Here is a 20,020-nt window from a genome sequence, read left to right on the forward strand (position 1 = left end):
AACACACACTAGGAAAGAAGAAAAAATCATGTGGAAGGAAAATGAATCCGTGGGTGTCCTTTTATTATCTGCAAATTGTTATGACAGGGTGGTATGGGATATTTGATTGACCGATTTACAGAAGATTTAATGCATCGGCTTTCAGGTTCTTTTCTGAGAAACATTCAAAACAAACAGTCAACTACAGTGAACTTTGTTTTAAAGTTCAGAGAGGGTGCAAATGCATTTTGACTAGTCATCTTTGGCTTTTTAATTTTCAACTTTCTCTTGCTTTTCCTTTGGCGATCAGTTGTTTTCATAGGCTTCTTTCCCTTGTGTTTGTGCATCTAGAAACTGTCTTTTACTGTGTCTGCATGAACAGATAGTGAGAAGAACAAAAGAGTGGGCACCAGAAGACAGTGTTGGAGTTGACGTTCATGATGACATCCTTATGAGTCTCTGTTTTCGATCCAAACTCATGGGCTTTTCACCATTCGAAAAGGCTGCTTCCCTCTTGGGTCAGCTCAGAGCTTCAGACTTGCCATTTGAAAATTGTCTCCCCCCTTGTTCACGCTCATGAAAACCATTTTTTTGACCCTTCATTTTTAATTGTTGCATTTCTATATTCTATGCCTGGGCAACCTTCTCTCTTCATTTTTAATTCCATATGAAATTGAAATTTCTGCTGCCCTATTTTATTTTATTTTTTTTACCCCTGTTTCCCCTTATCCAAACATATATATACCACATGAAGCGCTAAAATACTTTACACGTGTTCAATGGGATTGAAGCTAAGAATTGAATAAACTTTTAATTAATTAAGAAGAAATTTCAAAATATAAATTCTTTTATAAATTGAATAGAAACCTCCTTTTTATCTGATAAGTCTAAAAAAAAACCACTTTATTAGAGGGTCATGTCAAATGAATCTTAAAATAATTTTAAGTCTACAAGTTCTTAAGCTGGTTGCTTCTTTAGAACAGCTTTGAATAGCTTTTAAAATAGATGAGGAGTAATGCTATGCTTTCGTAAATAAAATTTTTATTTAATTAATTTTTTTCTTTTAAAAAAGAAATATCATCATTACTATCAACTAATAAAAAAAAATTATGATCGATTGCACTATAATTACTTTTTCTTATCTTCTTTCATTAGTTTAATGATATCGCAAATATTATGAAGTTAAAAAGATAATTAGGCTAAATTTGAAATCACTTGTCTGATGAGTTTATAGTAAACAAAAACATATTCATTTGAAATCAATCAGCACAGTCCTTCCCAGAACTTGTGTGGGCTTTGCTTGCTGATGCCAACTAAAAGTTAATACCAAAATTGTTCTTGTGGTGAAAACTGATATCAAATTGCATTGAGACGATGACAACCTTAATAATTTTTTCCTGAATTTCAAAAAATGATCATTATCTAGAGAGGTTTATATATTCCTTGAGTCGTTGCTCTAAATTTTGCTTTAACACGATTGTTTCTTACTTCTCCATGTGAAAAAATTACTTCCAAAAAAATGTGTACCATCCATTGGTGGACCTTCAATTGGTGGATAGCTCCAACCCAATTTTACTTCCAATTTTCCACCTTTTCTAAATAAAATGCCCTTTCTTGGTGATGACATTAAATACTTAGGGATTTGGTAGGCAACTTCCATGTGCTTTTCCTTTGGTATTTGCACAAATTGGCTGATCACTTTAAGTACACAGACAATATTAGGTCTTGTATGAGAGGGATAAATTAGCCTTCCAATAAGTCATTAATACTTCTTTGGGTGATTAGCTTTCAATAGAGTTGTCCATTAGTTTGCATCCTAGTGTACAAGCTTCCTTCAATAAGTCAAGGGTGTATTTTGTTGACAAAAAATACCCTTTTTTGAATAAATCGCTTCTATTACGAGAGAGTACGTATTTTAACCTTCTCAAATCCTTGATCACAAATTCACTTGCCAAATATTGTCATAGCTTATCAATTTGATCTTGGTTATTATCGGTTGCAATGATTTTATCTACGTAAACAATTAGTCCAAATAGTTTACTCAAAGATCCATGCCCGATGGAGAGTGCAAAATCACATTGGCTTTGTTTATGCCTAAACTTCCCCATAGCTTTATAAATCTACTAAACCAGGTTCTTTGGGATTGTTCAAGATTGTATAATGATTTCTTGAGTAGACAAACTTTTCCTTAATGCTTGTTAGTAAAACCTAGAGGAACTTTTATGTATACTTCTTCCTTTAAATCGCCATACAAAAATGCACTCTTGATATCAAATTGTTGCAAAGGCCAATTCAAATTAGTAACAAGAGATTAAAATTTTGGTGTTGTTCATTTTTAGTGTCACCAGAGCAAAAGTTTCTTGATAGTCTATATTATAGGGTAAAGTAAACCATCTAGCCACCAATCTTTCTTTAAATGTCTCCAAAGATCAATTGACTTTGTTTATTTTGTTGTGAATATCCATTTGCAACTTTCAGGTTTCTTTCTTTTAGGAAAATCAACTCCTAGGTTTCATTCCTTTCTAAGTTTTCTATTTTCTTGAACATGGCTTCTTTCCCCTTTGGATTGTTAAGGGCTTCTTTGATAGTTTTAGGAATCTCTATAGTGAAGAATTGAGACATAAAAGCGTTAAAGGTAGGAGTCACCCCTTGAGTAAATATAAAACTGAAAATTGGATACTGAGTGCATGTTCTTTTCAATTTCCTAAGGGCTATAAGAGCAATAGGAAGTAACAAATCAGAACCAATTGAATCAATTAAGGGAAGATTGTTCATCTGGATTCCAGATCCAATGGTTGAGCATGTGTCGGGTCCATGATATAGGGTTTTTCTTGCTTGTATAGACTTTAAATGGAGATGCACAATTTTTAATTTTTAATTCTTTAGATGGAAGATTCAATGAGTCAGGAATGGTAGGGATAATAAGCACATCTGTTGGAATAGTGCAAGCTTCAATAATGAGGGATAAGCTTATCTATTGGAATAGTGCAAGCTTCAATAATGAGAGGCTTGGTTGGAGGATGAGACTTTTTGAATTTTCACGCATATTGAGACAAGACCTAGAATTTTCAAATTCATTTGAGGGAAAAAAAGACTCTAAGCATCCACATCTTCATTTCGATTCTCCCCCTTGAAGTTAGGTCTATGATAAATATTATTGATTTAAGAAAATAAAAAAAAATTACATCCATGCTAACATAAAACTTTCGATGAAAACATTTGTACCATTTTTCTATTAGCAAATAACCAAGGAGCACACATTTAAAACCTATAGGATCAAGTTTTAATCCATTTTTGCTACAAGGGTGTTTGATAAATCAATTTAATACCTTAAACTCAGTTTCTAGTTTAATTTATATTATTAAGTAAATTAAGTATGTTTAATAAAATAACTTAATATCACAACTAAAATTTAAAAATGACTATAAGTATTAAGTCAAGATAATTGACTTATTATTAATCTCAATTTTTGTTTTTTTTTATTTGTCCACATCTAATAAGAATATGTTTAACAATCATCACTCCACATTCATGACTCATTTTTTATGAATATAAATATTAATTATATTTTTTAGTAATAAAAAATAGTTACAATTAATGAGAATAATTATATTAATTTAATAAATTTAAATAAATTTTAAGTTAATTTTATCAAACAACCTTAATACTTAAAATAAAAAATAAATAATAAGTTTTCAGTTAATATTTTAAAAACAATTTAATTTAAAATCAACTTAATTAATTAATTAATATTAACTTTTATCAAACACACACTGTTTATAAATGAAGTCCCTCAAACCTTGAATTCTATAGGATAGCCAATTAATTGAGTAGTTGTGAAAATAGGTTACCTTCGACAAGTTTTCGGCATCTATATAATTAGTCATAGAGTTTTTTCATGGAACTTCAGTCCATTTCATTGACAAATCACATGGCAGAACTGAGAAGCAGTATCATTGATGTAGTAATATAGATACGAAACAAGAAGTTGTGGAAACTTTGGACAGACATTTTAGTATGATCACAGCAGTGCACGATTTGTCGATTATTTATTCACAACCACCCACAGTGTTCCAGCTGATAAAATGGCAGCCCAGCCAGTATTGCCATTCCACAAGATAAGCCAAATCTCAAAAAGCTCCATTTTGTGATTCAGAAGTTGGACCTGAATAAAGAAACAAAACAATAAGGGAATGATGGTATATATCTATCTCCATGCAGGCATATAAGGATGATTAAGGTTATGTTTAGTTTCCGGAAAATATTAGAGAAAGAAAAAAAATATAAGGAAAATAATTTTCTTGTATTTGATTTTATTATAAAAAAAAATGTAAAACAAAGTTAAATATAATTAAAATTATTAAATTATTTAATCTATATATAGAATAATTAAATCCATGAAAAAATTTTGAAATAATATATAAAAATAATTTATTAACTTTAAATCTATTTTTTATTTTTCTTCATGTTTCCTTTTATTCAACTTTTCCTCTTTATTTTCTTTCTTTTATATTTTCCTTCAAACTTTTGATGAACAAACATAGCTTAAAGAAACCAAAAGGGTATCAGTAGGTACTGGTAGGTTAAGTCAACCCATATGAGAGACGAGACTGAAGTACAAACCTATGATTGAAGGTAATCGGGCTGTTTTTCAGGCATGGCATCTTGGAATGCTGGCAATTCATTGTATGCGTCATTCAACCTCAATAGAAGAGAGAATTGAGTCTGCAAAAACAGTTCAGTGACACACTTAACATTCGGAAATTTAAAAGATGAGGAAGCAATGGAAGAGAGGGCATGCACTAGTCTTGATAAAGAACACAGAAAGATAACATAATTGGTGAAAATTAATGACAAAAACCTCCACTAGTGCACTAGTCATGGAAAAATGGAAATACCACCAAAACAATTAATGGATATTAATTACCATGTCGACATTGAACCTTGTAAGCGCATCATGAATCTGGGGCGCTAGAAATAAGTCAGCCTGCAAGGAATAGGTACCAAAGTTCATCATCTCTAGAAATACTCTTAGCAGCATAAATAATTTAACACAAGACCCCTTCTACAGTACCATAATTAGGAAATGAAGAAGCAGCTTTCTTTGACACATAAGGATTGCAGTTCCAAGAAGAATACAGAGATGGGTGTGTGTGTGTACTGTATACTTTACTTTGTAGGCACACAAGGAAACAGTTAAAGCATTCTCAAGAAACAAACCAGGAAAACTTCATCTCCACTTGCATATTTTGCAGCATGGTCTTTTAAGAGCTTCTCCAGTGCTGATGAGGTGAATGCAAGTAATGGTAATTAGGCCAAGGCCCATATTCTATGTATCCGTAAGGCAGCTGAAACAGTCATCTTTGGTAACTCCTTACCAAATAAAACAGCATTAATACCTGCAAAGCCTTTTTCCATGTGATGTTTGACCCATGAGAGCTTCTCATCACTACCAACCTCTTCCGCAATATATTTCTGTAAAAGGAAAAGCATCAAATTAAACATCTGCTTCTTACTACATGATGAAAATTTCATGAAAACATGATTGAATATCAGTAATGATCAAAGGAAATATACAAGAGCTAATTGATCTCAGTCAGACACATATATGTATACACCTGTTCAACCAAATTCTGAAGTGGCTGTATGCTTGAGGAAACAAAACTAGCAGCCTACAAATCAGGGTTAGAGAAGAAATCAATTAGCTTGAATTGAAAATTACTTTCAAACACATCAGAGAATAAATTTTTTTTAAAAAAGTTTTACCTGGTAATTGATAGCTCTTTTCTTTAGATCAGGAGGCAACAATGGATGTTGAGGATACTTGTCTTCCAGATACTGTACATGAAAAAGCAGATCATGATACATTTTAGAGAAGTATGAAATGAGAGGCTCTTACCAGGACCAAAGAGGATGGGAGAAATTGCAAAAGGAGTCACCATCAGAATAGCAAAAGATTCAACAACTATCATGTCCCCATCCACCAACGTGGGCACATAATTGAGAGGACTGAGCTTTGAAAACTCTAAAATTCAATAGAAATACTTATGAAAAACAACAGAATATATAAACATATAATACAGATAATTAAGTTCAGAATTCATAAATTATGGAGTTGTTATCTGACCTGGACTGAACTGCTCTCCTTTCAACAAATTCACTGCTTTGTACTCGTATTTCAGACCTGTTCAAAATCCAATGGTTCATTGATAATCACATAAGTCCCAGATGGGGAAAAAAAAAAAGAAAACAAAGAGAAAGAGAGTAGGGTTTGAAGGAAGCAATGAGAAGAAGGGGACCTTTCAAGTTGAGGGCAATTCGGACACGGCAGGAGCTGGAACTCCGCCAGGATGAATACAGCTTCAGCTTGCTCTCCTCCTATCCCCATACAACATATATAAACATATCAGACATATAAAAGAAATTATAATTAAAAAAGAAAAAAGGAAGAAGAAGAAGACCCACTCACCATAGTTGCAGTTTGATTCACTCGCTGCTCACTGTCACACTGCTCCCTGTCCTCCTCTAAATGACCAAGGAAGACGACAAAAATGCATGAAACAGAGTATACAATTTTGCCACGATTAACTTGCCATGTCATCAGCTTCCACGCCTCGTGTTAGTTGAATTGCCACGTGGCGTGCATGTTAAGAAATCATAATTTCATAAATTGATTTATCATTACAGTATCTATAATTAAGTTCCCATCTGGCTAAAAATACAAAAAGAAAAAAAAAAAAAAAATTCAAGTTTGTCCTCATGAATTAAAATTATTTTAAGGCAACCAAATCATGGTGTAATCATGACTTCTAATAAACCAATCATCTGCCTGTTTGCTATAATTTTGTTAAAGAAGCTTATAACTTACAATGGAGATTAATATGAAAGCACCAAAATATTGCTTTTTATAGAATTTTTATTTTGACTTATAAAAGAAGGCATTTCTTTTTATTCGAAAATATTTTATCCAAAAAAGTTAATATCTTAAAGCATTAGAATAATGTATTTATAGAAACCACGACGAAGAAGATATATAACATTAAAATAATATTAAAAACAAAAAATTATCATCTTATCCCGTAGATATTGGCTCTAATCTAAACCATACAAATTAATTTATTTTTTCTTTTTCTTGTCATCCAAACATGTATAACCATATTAAGTGCTGAAATAGTTTACAAATGTTCAATGCCATTTGAAACTAAGAATGAAATGGTTTTAAAACAAACTTTTAAGAAGAATCTCTAAATGTATTTTTTTTATTTTATAAATTAAATAAAAACCTCCTTTCAATTGGTGTGTAAGTCTTGAAAAATCACTTTATTAAAAGTCATGTCAAGTGACCCTTAAAATAATTTGAAATCTACTAGTTCTTAAGCTTGTTGCTGCTTGCGAGCTGCTTTTTAAAGAAGGCCTTAGAAATAATTATTTTCATTATGCATTTGCTATTATCTTTAGCAATTTTTTATTTTTTTATTTTTTGTAACCGCACTTGCAACAACCAACACCAAATAAATCAGGGTATTATCAGTGATGAGATTTGGACTTGGGACCATGTGCCTCTTATTGGGATCACACCTCCCAACATTCACCCTGACTAATTGGACTAACCTAACGGGCTTAAAGCAAACAGGAACTTATTCATTTGAAATCAAGAAATCCCAGTCCTTGGAAACTTTGGACATACATACTACATAATCACAACAGTTCATGATGATTATCAATTATTTATATTCGCTTAACCACAATGTTCCACCCGATGAAATGGCGGCCCAGCCCTTATTGAGATTCCTTGGGCACAAGATCTGTCTTGGACCTAAATAAAGAAACAAAACGAGGGAGAAAGTTTCAGCAGAAAATAGAAATGATGGATCCTATCTTCTATTCAGGCATGAACCAAAACGAGGATCGGTATGTAGTGATAGATTTAAGTCAAAACATAGAATTAAGGTGGTGTTTGTTTTCAGAATTTAAGTCGTTTGTTTTTCTACTTTTTTCAGGACTTATAATAAACTTTTTATTAAATAGAAAAAACTAAAATATATAACATTTTCTAAATAGAAAAAATAACATATTGATTTTTTTTTTTTTAATACTTAATAGATATAAAATTTTACAAAAAAATAACATAATATTTAACACTATTAAGTATTAAGGTTCTATTTAGAATTAAGTAAAAAAACAAACACCACCTAAGATTACAAAGTGATGTAATATTTTTTTCTCATTCAAGTTTCTTCGGTGTTGATAACTTCTCCTCAATAGTTCAAACCATCAGTTCAACTGGTGTATGAGAACAGACTGAAGTACAAACCTATGATGGGACGTAGTCGGGCTGTTTTTCTGGCATAGCATCTTGGAATGCTGGCAATTCATTGTATGCGTCATTCAACCTTAATAAAAGGGGGAATTCAGTCTGCAAAAACAGTTCAGGGACAAGAAATGAGTCAGTTGCACCCATCTGAAAGCAGCTGATGCAGGATAAGAAATGCAATGTTGGGATAGTCCATAAGACATTAGAACCTATCAAAAGAAAAAAAAAAAAAGAGAGAAAAAAATTGAATAGAACTTAGTGAACAACCCAATTTAGGGGGGAGATAGATTGATTTTTCATGAATTGTACTCTCAATCATTGAATAGCTAAAGTAAAGAACAACAAAGGAACAAAAAAATGAAACTGATAAGTACACAGATGATCATAGAAAAATACTGGAGTGGTGGATGAAGAGACCGAAATCATTCTGAAACAGAGGCAAGATTTACAATAGCAGAAGTAGAAACACTATAAGCCAGATTAACGTTGTTCCAACTAAGAAGATTCCAGTAAAAATCTTAAGGCCAAGGTCCAGTGGAATGGAAAATTTCACCAATCATAGACTTTATACAAGTCCTAGCTGATAGTACAGTTATGGAAGTTTGGGTCCTTTTGCACAGTGCCCTACTTAACATATCAGAAGTTAAAACTATCATAAAATAAAATATAACTTAATGATTGAAACAATGCAAGAAAGGACATATGCTAGTCTTTATAATTGATGAAAATACCAAACACCTCCACTGATCTGGAATTTTTCTTTCTTTTTCCTTCCAAAAATGGAAATAATACCAAAAAAAAACAAAAAACAGCATGCATCAATTTATAGAAGGGAGATTACCATGTCCATTTTGAACCGTTTAAGTGCAGCATGAATCTGGGGTGCTAGAAACAAATCAGCCTGCAAGTAATAATGAACAAGTTCATCATGCCTGGAAATAACCTTTGCAGCATTAAATTTTTGACAAAAGCTTCCTTCTACAGCACACTAGGAAATGAAGGACCATGTTTCTTTGGCAGAGATGACTCCAATGTATATGCAATATGGCTGATACAAGAATCAGGCACATCATCTTTTTTACATCAGCAAACAGTTTCTAAAGCTTGGTTAGTTTCAGCTCTTAGAAACTACATTTGGCATTAGACCATGTAATTGCATTCCTGAAAAATGAAGGTCGGCTAGGATGTTATAAGTTACAACTGATGCTAGGACAAGAGTAATGGCTGGTTTGCATACCTTGGCTTGCAATGATGATGTGAGCCAGCAAAGGGAAGCATTATTTTGGATTTCTTTACACTACCATATCCACTAGATCATAGTGGCCTTAGAGGGTAGAATCCTTCTGGGTGGTTGATTTGCTTGACCCAATAAGGAGCCTCTAGGAATGTTTGGCAATTCAAGCACATAAGAAAGATGGGTGCATGCTTCTTTCAACAATACTTTAACGTGTTGAAGTTACCCTGGCAGCCTGGTTCAGACTTTTATTGTATCATTTTCATTAGGTTTGGCAGAAAAAAGGCATTTAAAATTGTATACATGAAACCAGATAGCTTTCTGTTCAACCAGACAACTACACCAGTGTTGCATTTGAATTCTTAACTAAGGGATTAGGGATTCACCATCCAAACACAACAACAGCCCCTGCACACTAAACTAAAACCATTACATGTGTTACTATTACTCGCCAAACCCCAACCACATTGCCATTCTAAGAAGAATATAGAGATGGGTGTGCAGAAACATAAGTGTGGTATATTTTGTATACACAGGAATGAAACAAGTAAAGCAGAAGAAACAAACCAGGAAAACTTCATCTCCAGTCGCATATTTTCCAGCATGATCTTTTAATAGCTTCTCCAAGGCTGAAGTGCAAGTTATGGTGAGTAGGTCAAGGCAATAATCAATCCATTAAGCAGAAACAGTAATCTTGTAACAAACACAAAAAATACTATTGATCATAAAAATTATGTTAAGTCGAATCCATAACTTGATTGAGAGTCTTTCATCATTTACAAAAAAAAAAAAAGTTATGAGTTATATACATTGGCTTAGTCAGCAGCAAGCTTTTCAGCCAATTGTAGACATACTATGCCATGTGCTATGAATGAATCAAATTTCTCCACACACAAAAAGAGCCAACGTTAAACCAACAATACCCATTCAACCATCTGCTCTCCCCCTTTGTTGAGATGATGTCCATGGAATATCTCACATTAACGTTGTGCATCTAGAAAGGACAATATGGTCCTTTCACTAATTCTAAATCCTTGAACATTGTGTACCATGTGCATCAACATTTCAACTAATTTTGAGGTGCTTAGAAGTTTGTAACTCTAATTGCATTTTCACAGTATGAAAATACAAATAGCTGGAGTTATAGCTAATTGGGAAATAGCTTTGTGGCCTAGAGATATGTTTATATTGGTTAATTCAGAGGCTGTTCCATCATGTGAAATGCAAATCATATTCTGCCTTTTTCTTTTATTATCTCTCTCTTACTCACAATTTGAGGGGTGCTCACAAATTTCTCTTTCACCAAATCATGGCTCAACGGAACACATCAGATTGTCATATAGGGGTGTTTTGGCCTTTCTACTTGCATTCAAATGATAGCGATGCTGTAGGAATTACAGCTAATGGAGTGACACTAAGGAGGGTATTTAAGACTGGAGATAATGAACTTTTGGTTACACCTTCCAATCCCCTTAACCGTTAAAATGGGGTGGACTATGGCAAGCTAAAATTTGGGCAACTGATATCCAACCAAATCCCAAAAGAATGGGGTTTCAGTTAGATCCCAAACTAACCAACATAATAATTTTTTGGGGCTAAAATTATGACTTGCCCCAAAAGATTAAGCTATTAGAGAAAAAATCAACAATGTCAAGTTAATACCCTCTTTTCATGCAGAAAGATAGAGAAATATGAGTTTCAAATAGACAGGCAACAAAGGGCTTGATCTCAAGATCTCTAAGGCCAAAACTCTATTCCATGCTTACTACACTTACCCAAAATGCTTAAGCTTCTAGGGAGGAGCCAATAATGTACAACAGCAGTCATTTATTTTGTCAACTTGAAAATAATTTTGAAAAACTTTTGAAGTTTATCATTTTGAAACTTCTTTTGTGTTTGCATGTGACCCCAGTAAAAAGGTCTAGTTCATTAAAGGCGTTTCAACCTGATTATAAAAAGGCTAGGCTTGAGTTATGCTACATCAATTCACATCTGCATGTCACTAGACCTAGTATAAGATTTCTACATATGTTTGTCTAGTCTAGGTTTGTGAAAGGATCAAATTCTCAAATCTTAGGACAACAGGATATTGCTGAATCATCTATGTCCCTCTGTACCCTCAGAAAGATATAGAATAATATATTTAACGGGGACAATCCATACATTTTGACATCCATGCAACAGAGAAACTGTCAAGGAAGAACCCTTGGAAAAATTCGAGCAAATATAGAATGCATTCCTTTTTCTCTATTTTGGATACTTGACAGATACATAGGCACAAGTATGTTTCATAGCCAGTAGTCATACTCATGTCATGAACTATCCACAATAGTGTTCAATAAATTTTGATGTGCTTGTGCAATGTAGGCTTCAAGTTAGAGAGTTTCAGACTTAATCAATCCAGCCTCAACCAATTGCCAACTGAATAGCATATTCTACTTCTGATTATTCATTTTATAGACTTAAGAAAAAAGGGAAAATTTTATTTGGCAAAGCAAAAAACTAAAGTTGGCGTGCGCATAACTGCAGATAGTGCAAACAAAGCCAGACATGCCATCCTTTTCAGGAGAATAGCTTTAACAAGTGGTCACTAAACCAGAAATTACTGATCTGATTTATTCATTTGGACGAAAAATACATAAATAAATGTCTATATAACTATAACAAAGTGCTGGACCAAAAAACAAGAAGTGAGCTGGCTAAAATTTAAGGTTTCAGGAACAATTGCCAGAAATTTAACTTCTCAGAAGGATTTACCCATCTTCTACACTGTTAAAACTTCTCGGATGTTCCATATGACACCACGAGGCACAATCATACTGCTCATGCACATGCATTAATATTTTCCTTTTTTTTTTCTCTGTAATTTTACTTAAATATAAATGAATAGGTTCTTATGTAACTGACAAAACTGTCCAAGTATATAGGCTTAACAAGTTCCAATAATAACATTTCTTGGTTGAATGGCACTCAAACATTCCAGTTTGATATTGCCATAACAGTGGGACCTAGTCTTCTTGTTGAAATATTAAGCAAAACTTGCAATGAACATGGTGAAGGACTTAAGCAAAGCATCAGGTTAAAGTATGTAATAAAATTCCATTACCTGCAAAGCCTTTTTCAATATGATGTTTGACCCATGTGAGCCTCTCACCACTACCACACTTTTCCTCAATATATTTCTGTAAAAGGAAAAGAAGAAAAAACTTAATTCACTCTCAAAATCTCATGAAAATATCACCTGGATATCAGTGATGCAAAGGTAATGTGCAAGTACTAATCCCAATTGGACACATACCAGTACAACCAAATTCTGAAGTGGCTGTATGTTTGCAGAAACAATATTGGCAGCCTACAAATTAGGTCAAAAAAGAAATCAATTGCTTGAATTGAAAAGTACTTTCCAAAACATCAGAGAATAGATATAAAGCCTCAGAATACTTACTAAAAATGCAAAGAGAAAAATGGTCAAAAGAATCAGTTTTTTTTTTTTTCAATATTTTATAAAAAACAAATAGGTAATTACTTCTGATAAAAAAAAACTACTAATTACTATATAAAAAAAAAACGAGAAAGGATGCAAGAAATGGAAAAGAAAAATATTCAACCAGGGATCAAGAATAAATTTAAAAAACCTAATCATCTCAGGGGAAATCTCAAACAAGGAGGTTCCTTGGTGCCAACAGATACAGATTGGCAGACCAAGACAGCCGATAAAACGATCAAGGCATCTTTTTATTGAGATCCAAGATTTTTCAAGTCCATGCATCACATCTCCAAGCTCCCCTCTCACATTGAGACACCCAAGAGAGAACAACAATTGATCCCATTCTACTTGATGGGTATTGATCTCCAAAGCCTGTGTCTCAGAAAGCACGCCAACGAGGCCAGAATATCTAGTTCTACAGCCAACTCATCATCTACAGGTTTTGAAAAAGCTATAATGACATCTTCATCAGAATCTTTGATCCCAAGCAAACATTCAAGACTACTTTTGAAGGAGGCTCTACACCATTAAAACCCCACCTTGAATGCTATTACTTTGTAAACCTCACTCCAATTGTATCCCTGCACCAAAACAGTTTGATGTCTCACATGTAGCCAAATTATTCTTTAGGAAAATAGTTAAGCTTCATGGATTATCACTTTCATAGTGTCTGGTAGGGATTTCAAATTTCTCAGGTGTTTTTAGAAGACACTTCGGAGAAATTTTGGCCCCAATCTGAGATCAGAGTTCATCCTCAAACAGAGGTTGTTTAATCATAATCTAGAAGACTTGCATAGAAACCTTGTTAGAGAGAAACACTCAATAACAATTCTGTTAACCACTCTATAGGTAAACCACTGTTTGGGATTGTTTATGGAGTCTCTCCTCATCAACCTATTGATCTCATCCCCTTTGTCCTTTGAATCTAGACATCCTAAACTTGTAGAAAGAGGTTGGTTATTGGCGAATTATTGTTCTATGTGTAAAAATGCAAAAGAATTGGTGGACCATCTCCTTGTCCATTGTGGGAAAGCTAGAGGGTCATGGCACTTCCTATTCTCTTTATTTGGCATTTTGTGGGTTCTCCCTTATTTGGTGAAAGACTTACTAATGCGTTGAATGGGGGGTTTTTTGGGCAAGAAGAGAAGAAAGGCTTGGAGAATAGCTTCTCTTTGCCTATTTTGGACAATTCGAAAGGAACATAATCAAAGAACTTTTGAATAGGTGCAATGCACAAACTAATCTCTTAAGGATTTCCTTATTTCTATTCTATGTATGTGGTCTTGTGGGTTGTTCAAGATTCAAGTTAGTCCATCATGCTTGATAGATTTCATTGAGTGGCTATGTACTAACTATTATATTAGTATTGTGATCATTGATTGCTTCTTTTTGCCTCTTAGACGTACTCTTCTTGTGTACACTTCTTGCATACCATGTGAGCTCCTCTTTTTGATTGGTGATTTAATATATCACCATTTGCTCATCTTTAGAAAAAAAAAAAAAAGATCTCCATGCTGATATACAACGTAAAATTGTATTAAACAACGAAAGTTATAACTTGTTGCTGATGTGCATTATAGAAATCAAGAATTTAATGAATAAGGTTACGTCATGATCTATATTTGGCAAAGAGAAATCCTAACCACATTCCTTTAAGAAGTTGTTTGCTTAAGAAAATGAACCTTATCGTATTATTTACAAACTTGGGCTCAATGTATATTTACTTGACTTAAATGCATACGAATATTAGTCCAATCTTCAATATGAAGGATAGATTCCTTCTTGATGCACCTTTGAGCTTCCTATTTTGTCAGAGAGTGTCTCTAAGATCAGCTAGAACAGCAAAGATTCCTAAAACTTTCACCATTTTTCAGCAGCCACATAGGAACATGTGAAGGATGTGCTAGATGATGAAGTTATTGGATTTTTCATAGTGGTTATAATGACTTGGTCCTGATATTCTTGAGCAATACTATATCCACAACTCGTCTAAGTCGAGTCCTTTTCCATCAAAGAGAATTGATGAAGATGAAGACCACTCATTTCAAATTCATTCTAGATGTAGATGCAGAGGATGAGAAGGATTCCCATTTGTACTAAGATTAGGATTTCCTATTTGCCCTAAAATTAGGATTTCTATTTTATTAAAATTAGCGTTCAAATTTAGTTAATTCTTGTTACTTTAGCTCAATGTTTCAATTATGATTAGAATCGAATTTCCTTTAGGATAGTATATTGAATTGGTTATAGATAGGGCTGATTATAACAACAGGGGCATTAATATTATTCTTTTTTGAGAAATATTCAGATGGTGCTTCCTAATTGTCTTGTCTTTCATATGTTCTCATCTAATTTCATCTTTTCTTCTCATTTCATTCCTTCCATAAGAAAAAATGCTTCTGTTGTCCTACTTCACTAATCTTATGAAATCATTCCAATGCCCTTACACTCTGAGCCAGCGAAATATAAGATAGTGTACTGCTTTCATAAGGACTCAGGCATCCTCACCTTATCTTAGAAATGAAATGAAAGAACAAGTGAAAGAGAAAGAGGCCTGAGGGAGCCCAAGTCCAGACCATTTCATCACAAAATGGAGAGTTATACATGATGCAAAGAGGACAAGGGAGAGGTCATCAATTTCTTGCTGATAAATTATGCTGAAAGTTAAAGTTCCATGAATAAGAAGATAGGGACTGATCAAACCTGCTAGGGTAGCCCAGTTGGTCAAGGTGAGCACTAGGAAGTGGGGTCCCATTAAGTGGCACATGGTCTTGGGTTCGAATCATGCCACTGATGATACCCTAAATTTACCCAGTGCTGGTTGTTGCGAGGCAATCAGCAACCCCAAGTTTGGGTCCTCATGGAGAGTCCTAAAGGCTTGGCTATGGAAGGTTCCTTAGTTATCAGTAAAAAACAAAAAAAGATAGGTACGGACTGATGAAGGAAATGACTACTAGGATTATCCTCCATCCTTGAGATAGAGATTGGGATTAGGATATTAAAAGATTAACCATCCCATAAAAGGTCCTTCAAGAAGCAAATGTCTGAGCCTTTAGTCATGCAAGATGAACAAAATCACACAGTCTGAGAAGACTAAAGAAATAACCTTCTCAAGGACATTGGCACAACTACATGACAACCAAGTTGGTGCACCCCATCTGCTGGAATGCAGCTCATAGACATAGTTTGAAAAGGAATGCTCCCAAGGCGCAACCATTCCCTAGTTATAACGCCTCGTTGGCCAAGGCATGCACCTTGTTGGAGAGGTGCACCTTGTCTACTTTACTTTTACTTTTTAAATACTTTAATCCTGCTAATTGTATATTGAAATTTATATAATTTCACTATTTTTTTGTTGAACGCTTCTTTTAAATGTTTGGAATCTTAAACTTTTTATTGATTGGATTAGATTTTCGATCATATTTTATAAAATTGATATGCATCTTAGGGCACATTTCCCTTCACTCAAGTGTGCGTCTTGAACCTAAGTTGTAGGAGACTTCTACACCTTAGGTGTGCCTTGCGCCTTTTAAAACTATGCTTATGGATCCTTGTATTAACCTTGCTATCTTAGAAATCTCCAAAGCCTCTCACCTAAAAAGGTCTATTCTTAATTGAAACCAACTCCACACCCCCACTGCCCCCACAACAACTCCATAGCAATTCCAATTTAAAAAAAGATCTCCTTGCCCTTCCCAACCTAACTAAAGAAAATATCTCTCAATTTCCTCTATTAAAAAATGTCAATTGGGATTTAGAACCTGGCTGTGGGTCAAATAGTTGATGCTATGAGCAGAAATTTCCAATAAAATAAATTTTAGGTTCACCAAATATTAACAACTTTAAGCTGGTTCATGAACTTTTGGGAAGAAGTCACAAGCCAATAAGAAACCAGATTTCAAAAGGGAAAGAAATCAAATGCAAGTTTACCTGGTTTCTTCTTTTCTTTATTTATCTTTCTTTATTTATTTATTTTTTATTTTTTTATTTGAAATGGTTTTACCTGGTAATTGATAGCTCTTTTATGTAGATCCTGAGGCAACAATGGATGTTGAGGATACTTCTCTTCCAAATACTGCACATGACAAGTCAGAAAAAGAAACATGTTACAAAAAGTAGGAAACTGACATTAGCATTAATTATGAGGCCTCTAATCGTGACCAAGAAAATGGCAACTGTTGGGACGTCATTTGTTTTATCCGGGATTGGACCGGAGTATTTTTGGCTCTGGTGCCAAAGCGACCCAGAGTGGCCTCCCCAGGATTCGAACTCGGGTGGCAATGCCCTGGGGTAAGAGCATTGCCACCCAAGTTCAAATCCTGGGGAGGCCACTCTGGGTCGCTTTGGCACCAGAGCAAAAAATACTCCGGTCCAATCCCGGATAAAACAAATGACATCCCAACAAAAACGTCGGCCTTTTGTGCTCTGGTGCCCAGCCGTACCACCGAACTGTGCCAGTCAAAGGCATCACAGCCGGAATGGGCCGGACAACGCAGAGTCTTATGGGGCCATTTGTTTATTTGGCCCTTAAGGGTGACGTCCCCAGGATTTGAACTCGGGACCTTAACCCAGACAATTGCCCTCCTGGTACCATCTGAGCCTCTGGTGCCAAAGCAACCCAGAGTGGCTTCCCCAGGATTCGAACTTGGGTGGCAATGCTCTTACCCAGGGCGTTGCCACCCAAGTTCGAATCCTGGGGAGGCCACTCTGGGTCGCTTTGGCACCAGAGCCAAAAATACTCCGGTCCAATCCCGGATAAAACAAATGACGTCCCAACAGCAACTGCAAATGACTCACCATCAAAATGGCAAAAGAATCAGCAACTACTATGTCCCCATCCACTAGTGCCGGCACAAAATTGAGAGGATTCAGCTTTGAAAACTCTAAAATTCGAGAATTGTAAAAATATTAAGAAGCTACTTGAAAAACAACAGAATGATCAAGGTAAGTCTAGTACCCATAAATAAATAAATAAATTATGGAGCCGATATCGTTGCATATGGTTAAAGACAAATTGGAAAGCTGAGAATATAACGGAATTAAGCAATGAATAAGAACCCCAAATATATTCCTTTCACAGAAAAAATCAGTGGAATGGGATGATCCCAACAAAACCAAGAATTATATTAAATCCATGTTCATCTCCTAGAAATACAGGGAAAAAACAATAAAAAGAAATCAGAAGTTCTGATGATGCGTATCAAGAAGAGTCTAAATGGGTGAATGATCTGACCTGGACTGAACTGCTCTCCTTTCACCAAGTTCACTGCTTTGTACTCGTATTTCAGCCCTGTTCCAAGTTGAAGCACAAAAGACCCAGATAGAATAACCAAAAATTGATTTAATGAAAAGAAAAAGAAAATTAGGGTTTGGAGTAAAGAAGGAAAGAAGGAAAAAGAATGGAACGTTTCAAGTTGAGGGCAATTCGAACACGACAGGAGCAGGAACTCCGCCAATAAGAATACAGCTTCAGCTGAGTCTCCTCCTATCCCCATAGTCCCCATACAACATAAACATATCAGAATTCTGAAATATATAAAAGAATTATGATGGAGAAGACCCACTCACCATTGTTGCAGTTTGATGGAAAAACACAGAACACCGCTCACTGCTCACTGCTCACTGCCATCTCCTCTACCTCCGCAAACAATATTAATATAGAGAATTATAATTTTAATATATTTTTTTAAGATGATGAGATAAATATTGTAAAGACGTTATATTTTTACGTTTTTAAAAGGTAGAATTCATTTTTTTCGAATATATTTTTTTAATTAAATAATCCTTTTAGAATATCAAATAATTTGGTATACATTTTCTCCTACAATTTATAAATTTACTTAAATTATTTATAAAAATATTTGACCACTAAGACTATAAAAAATATCAAAATTTTCTTTTCTTTATATTCTTCTTATTTTTCATAATTATTTTCTTTTTATTATTATTATTCACTTGACTATTTATATAAATAATAATAATAATAAAAAGAAAAAAAATGAAAGGATAAATAATAATAAAATAAAATAAAAATATTTTTATCTTTTTTTCTCATTTATTGATTTATAGCTTTTTTCTATTTTTTTATCCCAATTACAACACATTTTATAAAGCATATTCTCCCAAATTAATAAGGAAGAAGATGACAAAAATGCAAGAAAAAAAAAAAATTCTTCACATCCTATGTCATCGACTTCCACGCTCATTTTAGTTTTATTGCCACATGGGCCAGGTGGTAAGAGTAGACACATTGATTTATTATTATAAGGGAAAGATAGGTAAGAGTAGGCACATTGATTTATGGGAAACTTGTGTTTTCAACTGTTTATTTGAAAATGTTATGGTATTCAAACCCGAGACTTGAAATATCATATTTGACCATCAATGTGGAAAATATTCTCATTCTTGTGCACTCTATGCTTAGTCCCTTTTCTCTTCCCAGAGTACCCTTTTATAGTCTCCATGTTAGCAACATTTAATGTCTCCATGTCAGCAGGATATATTTGAAATTTAATAAAACACAAAAATCTAAAAGTTAATGATGTTGGATTACATCTCCTCATGCCCGACTCGAGAACATAAAATTTCCCAAACACCCAATCTTCTTTCTCTCATTTTAGTAAAAGAAACCCTAAAACCTCCAATCTATCTCCACTATCTCAGCAACCAAACGGAGCACTTCATAATAAGAACACTAAGTAACTAGTCGGGTTGAAGAGGTGTAGTTGTGAGTCTCTCGGAATTAATAGGTAGGACTCATTCATTCTAGCTTGAATTGTTGAGATAAGACGATGAATATGAGCAGCCAGAATCAACATCTAGTCTCAAATCTGCAATTTCTTTTTACCATATTGAATAAGTTCTCATATCTATTGAGATCCTCTAATCTCAAAACTTCACCATCATATGATAAATAAATTTATTTTGTACAGTAGATTTGGGTTTGGGCTTGAGCATAAAAAACCTCCACTTCCAATAGCTATTGTTTCTTCAGAGTATAAAATTT

General features: G+C 34.1%; 2 protein-coding genes across 3 annotated transcripts; both read right to left on the minus strand.

The window, feature by feature from the left end:
- Nucleotides 1-3,911: 3,911 nt before the first annotated feature.
- Nucleotides 3,912-6,620, minus strand: LOC100257402 (glutathione S-transferase zeta class). Of its 2 annotated transcripts, none has more exons than XM_010659597.2 (11): nt 6,449-6,620; nt 6,279-6,357; nt 6,107-6,163; nt 5,919-6,004; nt 5,746-5,817; nt 5,598-5,651; nt 5,358-5,454; nt 5,200-5,261; nt 4,907-4,966; nt 4,603-4,704; nt 3,912-4,144 (listed from the first exon to the last, which is right to left on the minus strand). In XM_010659597.2, the coding sequence occupies exons 1-10, from the start codon at nt 6,578-6,580 to the stop codon at nt 4,603-4,605; spliced, it is 801 nt and encodes a 266-aa protein (XP_010657899.2). In that variant the 5' UTR covers nt 6,581-6,620; the 3' UTR covers nt 3,912-4,144. The 2 variants fall into 2 exon arrangements, with proteins under 2 accessions (XP_010657899.2, XP_002269489.3); XM_002269453.4 differs by having other exon boundaries at nt 5,379-5,454; nt 6,449-6,613.
- A 979-nt stretch (nt 6,621-7,599) lies between these two features.
- Nucleotides 7,600-18,716, minus strand: LOC100252270 (glutathione S-transferase zeta class). The gene is made up of 11 exons (XM_002273041.5): nt 18,583-18,716; nt 18,421-18,499; nt 18,248-18,304; nt 17,812-17,897; nt 17,018-17,089; nt 12,826-12,879; nt 12,634-12,709; nt 10,095-10,156; nt 9,135-9,194; nt 8,294-8,395; nt 7,600-7,795 (listed from the first exon to the last, which is right to left on the minus strand). Exons 1-10 carry the CDS (start codon nt 18,583-18,585, stop codon nt 8,294-8,296), a joined length of 651 nt encoding a protein of 216 aa, XP_002273077.1. The 5' UTR covers nt 18,586-18,716; the 3' UTR covers nt 7,600-7,795.
- Between the last annotated feature and the right edge of the window lie 1,304 nt (nt 18,717-20,020).

This window comes from Vitis vinifera, chromosome 12 (assembly GCF_030704535.1).
Source record: "Vitis vinifera cultivar Pinot Noir 40024 chromosome 12, ASM3070453v1".
Classification (NCBI taxonomy): domain Eukaryota; kingdom Viridiplantae; phylum Streptophyta; class Magnoliopsida; order Vitales; family Vitaceae; genus Vitis; species Vitis vinifera.